This window comes from Oratosquilla oratoria, chromosome 39, assembly GCF_046742065.1.
Source record: "Oratosquilla oratoria isolate Oo_2021 chromosome 39, ASM4674206v1, whole genome shotgun sequence".
In the NCBI taxonomy this organism is placed as follows: Eukaryota; Metazoa; Arthropoda; class Malacostraca; order Stomatopoda; family Squillidae; genus Oratosquilla; species Oratosquilla oratoria.
This window is the reverse complement of record NC_134815.1, coordinates 12,760,809-12,770,808: the sequence shown is the minus strand read 5'-3', so window position 1 is coordinate 12,770,808 and position 10,000 is coordinate 12,760,809. Positions and strand designations below refer to the sequence as shown.

Sequence of the window (10,000 nt, the reverse complement as noted above, 5' to 3'; positions counted from 1 at the left end):
AAAATCCGCAGGAAGTGTTTAGAAGCAGCAATCATTCAAGGAACGAACACTATTGAACAAAACAGGGGCATGTTTAACATCTCGCCTCACATTATTCCCCTAATACCCATGGCCAGCAAGATTTTAAATATCTAAACCACCCTTTGTGGACATTTCGCCCCAGGACGTTTGGGCCAGCATTCTCATCCTTTCCCAGTGTTCAATCCCCCCCCCTTCTCCTCCTCCTCTCCTCCTCCTCCTCCTCTTCCTTCCCCCCCCCTTTTTCTCCCCGTTCCCTCCTTTCCCCTAATTTAATCTCAAGCATTTGTATCTCAACTTGTACTTGAAAAAGCTGTAATAAGCGAAACGTCGTACAAATAAAGGCTCCGTCCTCATATGGTGTTTAACTCGTCAATCTTGTCGGCAACTGCCACTTTCAAGGATGTATATATATATATATATATATATATATATATATATATATATATATATATATGTGTGTGTATATATATATGAGTGGTAGGGTGGTGAGTTTAAACGCCAAGAATCCGTTGAAGTTTTATTTCTGACGTTTCGTCCAACTAGGACTTCTTCAGAGTATACACAAATAAGACAACGACAACTTATATAATCGCACAGCTCACCCCGTTCCTCCCCGGTCAATGTTGTTGCCATCTCGCTTTCGTCTTGCCTCGTGGATAATTAGGCCGCTTGCTACCCCCGCCAACTTGACAAAGCCGTCCCGATGATTGCTACATGGGAGTGAGGTAATATACGCTGCCTCAATTGTCCTCCTTTCCTTTTTGCTAAGTCCATTATGGAGCACCTTTGTTTTTTCCCAATCCGGCAGGTGGCCAAAGTTGTCGATGTGTACCACTAATGAGTTGGATGTCCGGCGGGCTTTGATGTCATTTTTGTGTTCAATCGTCCGATTGTGAATTCCTCTGCTAGTTTCGCCATAGTAACTAGCGGGGCAGCTGGTTACTATGGCGAAACTAGCAGAGGAATTCACATTAGATACTCTACTGATCTCATACAAAAACTCCATACCACAGACTTTACAAACAAAAAACTCATCAGTCTAGACGTCATCACCTTATGCACCCACACATCGCTGGCAGATGCCATTTCAGCCATACAAAGAGTCATAGATAACATCGATTAGACCACCCTCCCAATCAACAAAAGAGATTACAAACAACTAGTAGAAAAATGCCTTAAATACGCTTTCTGCACGTTTAATGGCAAAACTTACCGACAACACGACGGCCTACCAATGGGATCGCCCCTTAGTGCTATAGCCGCCTGCTTAGCAATGGAAATTCTAGAGCAAAACAACTACAAACAGTTCCTCCCCAATGGCACCACCTGGTTCAGATATTTAGATGACTACCTTCTCATCATACCAAAAGACACAAACACTCACATTTCTCTACACAAATCACACCAGAAAATAAAATTAACAGTCGAACAAGAAAACCAGGACTCTCTCCCATACCTTGACACTTTAATCATCAGGAACAATAATACAGCAAAATTCAAAGTTTACAGAAAACCCACAAAAAAAAAAAAAAAAAAAAAAACACATACTTTCGGTGCCCACAGCGACAGAACTAAAAGTGGTATACTAATAGGATTCTTCATGAGAGCACTAACAATATGCAGCCCAGAATACTTTCAAGACGAAATAGACCACATCACCACTACATTCAAAACACTTCACTTCCCAACGGGATTCATCGCCCGAGCCCTACACAAAGCTAAGGAAATCAAACAAAGAAGCATCTCAGAACCACAAACCAAAAATAAAAATATCGTCGGACCTAACTCACCTCCTAACCAAGAAATTAAAACCCATAGGCATCACAGTAATATCAGACAAAGGACGGCAAATACGCGACTTCACAAATAACAGACAAAATCCCACTCAACCCGACAGTATCCTATACAAAATCCCCTGCTCGTGATGCAACCTTGCCTACTATGGTGAAACGTACAGGGGATTAAAGAAACGCCTACATGAACACAAAGCTGATATCCGTCACCACCGCACAACAAATGCCTGGGTAAACCACATAGATGAAAAACAACATTTACCTCAATGAAACCAAGCTAACATTTTACATGAAAACCTAAACAAAACACAAAGAAAAACATTAGAAGCAATATACATAAACACAAACGATTCCATCAACAACAGAGCAGGAGATATCAAGATTGCAAAACATGCCGCCAAGTATGCCATGAGACAATTCCTCACACAAAACAAACAAATAAATACATCCAGCCGCCTCACACCTAACCCCACATGACCACCAAGCCAAGCAGCAGATGGAATCCCATCCCGCGTCCCTCATGTACCACAGCAACTGGCCAATGATTTCATTCTCTGTAAATATTACCTCTGAAGAATCCTCAAAAGCGAAACCGATCAGGAATAAAGTCTCTTGTTCCCAATCGTGTCTTTCCATTCTTACCATTCATACACCTGTCATGATGTCATGATATATATATATGTATATATATATATATATATATGTATATATATATATATATATATATATACATCATACATACATACATACATACATACATACATACATACATACATACATACATACATACATACATACATACATACATACATATACCAACGAATTTTTTCCCTTACAAGGGAGGTAGCCAAAAAACAAAGGCATAAAATCCACTCCCACCCATTCCATCCCCACATACTTCACTTTCATTCGCCCCACTCCCTCCCTCTTTTCTTGGTTCATCCTGGATTACGGGTCATCCCTGCCTCTCACCTACTACCCTGGGTCAGAAGCAATGCAGCAAGACACAGCGCATCCACAGCAAGGCCAATTCATTTAATCGGCGACCCCTCCCCTTTTCGTCCCCTCATGTAGAAAAAGAGAAGACGGGGAGAAATCCCTTCGGGCTGCCTCAAAATATTATTCACACATGCTCCCTCACCCACCCCATCTCCCACGCTTTCCCTTCCATGCATCACAGCATTATCCATACACAACCATTCTCCATTCACCCCTATCTTCTGTTTTCTACCTTCCTTCCTCAACAGACGTTCCCCTCTTTCCCTATGTCCCTTTTACTCCATCCATCCATCTCATCCTTGGTCGACACCTTATGTTCCCTCCCTCCACCTGTCTTCCACACTTCTTTTACTAATTTTTTTCACTCGTTCTTTCCATGTGTCCAAACCATTCTATTATTTAATCAACCCTATCTCCCAACTCCTGTCCACCCCCGTTCTCCTCCTCACCTCCTCGTTTCTCACTCTATCCAACCTAGTAACCCCTATCATACTTCTCAGGCATTTCACCTCACATTCAAACTCCTCCTCTCTTCATCTCTTATGATTCATGTTTCTGCCCCGTACAGTGCTGGGCACAATAACTCCTTCATACAATATCCTCTTGTCATCCTATGTTGGCACGATGTATATATATATATATATATATATATATATATATATTGTATTATATTCTGTGTGTTCTGTATATATAATCTAAATGCTGTATTTATTATTTTTATTAAATGCCCGCAAGGCGTGGGTAGAGAGAAATTGGCGGGAAGAGTAGCGTCAATTTTGTCTCGTGACGTCTGTAACAACCGGACGTTTGTCCATTGTGTTCGTGCCAATTGTCTTTATATTATATGTTAAACTGTGCCTCCTTAGTTTCATTAGCCACCCAGAACAATCCATTCCCAAATGCCTATTTCTCATTACACTTTTTAGCCCCCTATGGCATTTACTCGCTTCTCTCAATCTACATTATATCCCCACCTCCACTCCTCCCTTTCTCGCTGCATTCGCATCAAAGTATCTAAATCTATCCATTTCCTCCAGTCTCTCTTCCTTAATACTCACTTCCAATTTGCTGCCACATTCTCTCCTTGTACATCTCACCACCTTATCTTTACCCACACTTATCTTGAACTTCCTTCTTTCGTACACCTTCCTAAACTCTGTCACTAACTTCCTTAATCCATCCTTTGATCCTGCCACAAGCGCAGTGTCGTCAGCAAACAACAACTGGCTTATCTCCCATTTCACTCCATTTTCTTTAACGATCTCCAATTCCCGGCCCATTACCCTTGCGTTTACCTCTCACACCACCACATCCATGTATAAAATGAACAGCCAAGGTGACATAACACATTCCTGGTGAAGTCTCGCCTTTACCTCAAACAATTAACTCTCTCCATTTCTAATTCTAACACAAACTCTACTACTCTCGTAAAAACTCTTGACGGCTCTTAACAGCTTTCCTCCTCTCCCATATATCTCCATTACCTCCCACAGTGCCTTCCTGTCTACCCTGTCATAAGCTTGTTCCAAATCATAACGGCCCAAAAAACATCCTTACCTTTTTCTAAAGCTTTCTTACACATCTGCCTTACCATAAAAATCTGATCCACGCAATCCTTACCTGTCCTAAACCCACACTGTTCCTCACCAATTACTCCCTCTGTTCCTTTCCTAATTCTCTCAATCAAATCTGAAACTACTACACTCACACTTGTCCCTTTTTCCTTTGTAAAATGGAACTATACAGGCAGTCCTTCAGTTCTCCGGCACTCTACCCTCTTTTTGACAAACATTAAACAACCTCACCAGCCAGTTCCCTTTCTAGCCACTCCGCACGACACCCATCCATCCCAGTCGCCTTATCATATATATATATATAAGACTGAAGGTGGAAGTGAAGGAAGGTGTCATAATACAGTCAATCCGTTACAAGATGAGTTGGACGAAATCAGCGATGGAAAGAGAAAAGTAATCTTACCCCTCTGGCTGGTAAGTAGATTAAATAAGGATTATGTTTTACTAGAACAAAAACTTAAACGTAGGCTACTTTGGTTATGTAATAACAGTGATTGGAACAAGTTGGAAAGGAATGACTTTGTGACCAACCTTTCAGACAGACAGCTATCTAAAAGCGAGAAATTGGTACTGTCTTTGGGACTAAAATTTGATATAGGAGGAAAAGGTAAGGACTAGCAAAATGTCTGGCAAAACCCCTTTCCAACGCCATCGGTTCCATCAGCGGGGCCCATTTAAGAAATTCTTCTGACCTGATCCAGAAACTTAAAGATCTAAATGTAAATGATAAAAAGTTGGCAAGCTTCGATATAACAGCGTTATTCACAAATGTTTCTATTATTGATGCCCTAGAAGCAGTGAAGAAAGTAACAACATATATCGATGATGATATCCTTCCAGTCCCAAGATCTGATTATATAAAGCTTATTTCCATGTGTGTCAAATTTGGATATTTTATGTTCAACAACACCGAATTTAAACAGATTAGAGGTCTCGCAATGGGGAGTCCATTATCTGTTGTCATGGCATGTTTATTCATGGAAGTATTAGAAATGGACAAATATATCGACATCATGGGAAGAGGTACCACTTGGTTAAGGTACGTGGATGACATAATCGTGGTGATGCCAAAAGGAACTAATGTAGAAAATAAGCTGAGAAGACTCAATTCAATTCAAAGTTGAACTGGAAAAAGAGTGTAGGTTACCAATTTTAGACACGTTGATACACAGAGGTTCTCAACAGGTAAGTTTCTCGGTGTACAGGAAGCCCACCAATAGGGACGACTTTGTCCACTATTTTTCAGCACACAGCAGACGTGTTAAAACGGGTGTTCTAATAGGTTTCTTTCTCAGAGCTTTTCGTATCTGCAGTGAAGAACTCCTAGAGGATGAACTTACTTACATCAAGAATACCTTTAGGAAGCTGAAATACCCCGGAGGTTTGATCACCAGGACAATGAGGAAAGCCAAGAAGATCTACGATGGTTCAAACGTCCGGACCCCGGGAAAGGATAAGTCGCATTTTATTTCTGTCCCTAATTCTACAAACACCATAGCTATTGATGATTATTTGTTAAAAGGTGGAATAAATGTAGCAAAAATATCTTCCAATAAAATAGGAAAAATATTTAAGAAACATAATAATATTCGTAATAATCTCAGTGTCGTTTACCGTATTCCATGCAGCGGCTGTCCATCATCATACTTCGGTGAGTCAGGTCGAGGGATCAATAAACGCTTGAGTGAGCACAAAAACGATCTCAGGGCACATAGAACATCTAACTCCCTGGTTCGTCACCTGGACAAATGTGGACATTTACCTGATTGGAACAACACAGAAATTCTACACGAGGGATTTGAAAAGAAAATGAGAAAAACTGTGGAAGCTGCACATATCGCCACCAACAAGAACAACAACGACAGGGACGGATTTAAATGCCTCTCGAAAGCAGCAAGTGTCCTAATGATTAAATCGTTAGCCAAAGGGAAAACATGACCCTTCCGCTCATACCTTGGCGGGTTCCCTCTCGCTACGAATATAAGAATTGTGATCCGTCTGTAATGCTGTAGTCCTCTGAAGAAGACCAAGTTGGTCGCAACGTTAGGGCAATAAACTCTATTCCCAACACATCTTCGTTTGCCCTTCCCCACCCACATTCTCTCTTATATATATATATATATATATATATATATATATATATATATATATATATATATATATATATATATATATAAACGGCTAGGTTTAATCACTTGAAAGACTTCACTCTAGCGAGTGAATTGTAACAATAAACACACACACACACACACACACACACACACACACACACACACACACACACACACACACACACACACACACACACACACACACACACACACACACACACACACACACACACACACACACACACACACACACACACACACACACACACACACTTACAAGGGGGGTAGCCAAAAAGAAAAAGGCATAAAATCATTCCCGCCTATTCCATCCCTGAATACACTCCACACCCCTCCACCCTCCCTCTCATCTTAGCACCTCCTGAATGACGCGGCTTCCCTGCACCTTGTCCACTGCCCTGGGTCAGAAGCAGTGTCGCAAGACACAGCACATCCACAGCAAGGCCGCTTCATTAAATCGGCGACCCCCCCTCTCCGTCCCCACATTGCATCAAATGAGAGGACGGGGAGAAATCCCTTCGGGCTGCGTCAAATTTTTCTCACACATACTACCTCACCCCCTATCCCCCCGCCCATTCCACCTCATGCAATCACAACATCATCCATATACAACCATTCTCCATTCACCCCTGTCTTCTGTCCTCTCCCGTCCTTCCTCAACAGACATTCCCCTCTTCCCCAAAGCCCCCTTCACCCCATCCATCCATCTCATCCTAGGACGTCCCCTCATGTTCGCTCCCTCCACATCTGCCTTCCATACCTCTTTTACTAGTCTTTCTTCACTCATTCTTTCCATGTGTCCAAACCATCCCAATACTCTTTCATCAACCCTATCTCCTAGCTCCTTTTCCACCCCTGTTCTCCTCCTCACCTCCTCATTTCTCACTCTATCTAGCCTAGTAACCCCCATCATACTTCTCAGACACCTCATCTGAAACACATTCAAACTCCTTCTCTCTTCTTCTCTTATGTTCCATGTTTCTGCCCCATACAGTGCTGTTGGCACAATCACTCCTTCATACAGTCTCCTCTTTGCATCCATTCCCAAATGTCTATTCCTCATTACTTGGAAAAGGCTTATGATAGGGTAGACAGGAAGGCACTGTGGGAGGTTACGCAGATATACGGGATAGGAGGAAAGCTTCTGGGAGCTGTCAAGAGTTTTTATGAGAGTAGTAGAGCTTGTGTTAGGATTGGAAATGGAGAGAGTGAGTGGTTCGAGGTAAAGGTGGGACTTCGTCAAGGATGCGTTATGTTGCCCTGGCTGTTCAACTTATACATGGGTGGGGTGGTGCGAGAGGTAAATGCAAGGGTAGTGGGCAAGGGATTGGATATGGTTAAAGAAAACGGAGAAAAGTGGGAGGTGAGCCAGCTGTTGTTTGCTGACGACACTGCGCTTGTGGCAGGATCGGAGGAGGGATTGAGGAAGTTGGTGGCAGAGTTTGGGAGAGTATGTGATAGAAGAAAGCTAAAGATAAATGTGGGTAAAAGTAAGGTGATGAGATGCACAAGGGGTGAAAGTGGCAGTAGACTGGAAGTGAGCAGGGAGAGCGACTGGAGGAAGTGGATAGTTTTAGATACTTGGGTGCAAATGTGGCAGGGAAAGGTGGAGTGAAAGTGGAGGTTGAATGTAGATTGAGAGAAGCGAGTAAATGCCTTGGTGGATATATATATATATATATATATATATATATATATATTTATATACATATATATATGTATATATATATATATATATGTGTGTGTGTGTGTGTGTGTGTGTGTGTGTGTATGCATATACACATATACTCGTATATGCTTGAAAATATGCATATACATATATACATATAATGGTACACACATATATGCATGTGCATATACATATACGTATACATATATACAGATTTTTTGTGGTCAACAGAGAAAGTGGGGTGGCATGGTTATTCGTCTTTACCCCTGAGTCGAGTCCGAGGGTGATGAGCATGAGGAAGAAGAGGCAGGACCAGAACTGGGAGCCCGGGAGAGTGGCCACCGCCTCCGGGTACACCTGGAACACCAGACCCGGACCTGTGGAGGAGAAGAGAGAGTCAGTGGTGCCTAAACTAGTTGCTAACCCTCTCATTACAAAGTTGGTTAACTTTTGTAAGTTAAAGTCACCTGGCGGCACCCAGAACAAGCGTACAAATGACTTCACCTGTAATAGATGAGTCGTTATTCATCAATGTTAACGTGCGCAACTGAAATGTTTACTAATAATTAAATAAACTATGTTACATATCCTAGTTTTCAGACCACAATGCTATATTTTCGAAACGAAATCTAATCTCTAAAAGAACTTGAGAAATTATTTACTACCTGAATGGAGGTATGAGTCTCCTAATTGAAAAAAAAAAAAAAAATCTAATAGAAAAAAGAAAATATTAAGTGGAGCAGACAAGGGGAGTCGTTGTTCTCACCATCGGTAGCGACGTGACTGATTTGGGTCTTTTGCTTGTAGGCCATGTACCCGAGGTAGGTGAAGATGACAAGACCCGAGTAGAAGCTGGTGATGGCGTTGACGAGGGACGTGATGAGGCAGTCTCGGTAACAGTTGTTGTGGAAAGTGTTGTACGAGGCGTAAGATAGATGGACACCGAAGCCAGCGCCCACCGAAAAGAACACCTGGACAGCTGCCTCAAACCACACCTGTTCAGAGAGGAGTCAAAGAGAAACACGAGGGGACAGATAACACCAGAATTAGAAATAGTTTCACATACAAAATTATAACAAAACTAGAAATAAAGGCCACAAGCTGTAAGAGTGTAGGTTTAAGCTAAACTTATGTAAAAGCAATTTCGCTAAACGCGTCAAACTATGGACAGTTTGGACTGTCCACAGTTTGACGTTTTTGTATTTCACTTAAATTCACAAGTGAGCAAAATGATAGGCTCTCTTTCAATGGATAATTTTGTTCTGGTTATTTTTACTTAGCTGTCTGAGTTGTTTGTTTATTTTTCTTAATCCCTTTTTTCTGCACTCGACCTCGCTATGGACCAAAAAGTCTCATGTCGGCCTAGATCAGTGGTTCTTAACATGCGGGCCATGGGGCCCTCCAAGAGGGCCACGACAAGAAGTTAGCTGGGCCATGGATTGCTCTTACAAATTATACATTTCTACATAATGTAAGGAATTGGAAAAAATCTATCACTCTGTCCTAGTAAAAGATAATTATGTTTGTCAAATAAAGCAGAGAATTGATCTTCATTAACATTTTATCATTAGTATTTTCCTTTTCTTTACCATTTTGACGGAGTGGGATTTATGAGAAAAATAAAGGGAGAAGGAAGTGAAATAAAAGTTGAGGACCCCTAGCCTAGATGCTATATAATACTTGTTCAAAGGTTGTCCTTGAAACTTACTGTAGTGTAACTTGTCATTGAATTATAAACGTACCTCTATACAATACTTGTTCAAGGGTTGTCCCTGCAACTTATTGTAACTTGTCATTGAGTAATAAACATACCTC

The 10,000-nt window shown here is 41.5% G+C and overlaps 1 protein-coding gene across 1 annotated transcript in view; it reads right to left on the bottom strand.

The window, feature by feature from the left end:
* LOC143020111 (sodium-dependent dopamine transporter-like) overlaps positions 1–10,000 on the bottom strand; it is a 161,352-nt gene that overhangs the window by 10,062 nt on the left and 141,290 nt on the right. Inside the window, exons 8-9 of the mRNA XM_076176268.1 lie at positions 8,952–9,180; positions 8,450–8,562 (exon numbers count right to left, since the gene is read on the bottom strand). Of these exons, the coding sequence (XP_076032383.1) occupies positions 8,450–8,562; positions 8,952–9,180 (342 nt within the window). The remainder of the gene's footprint in view (positions 1–8,449; positions 8,563–8,951; positions 9,181–10,000) is intronic.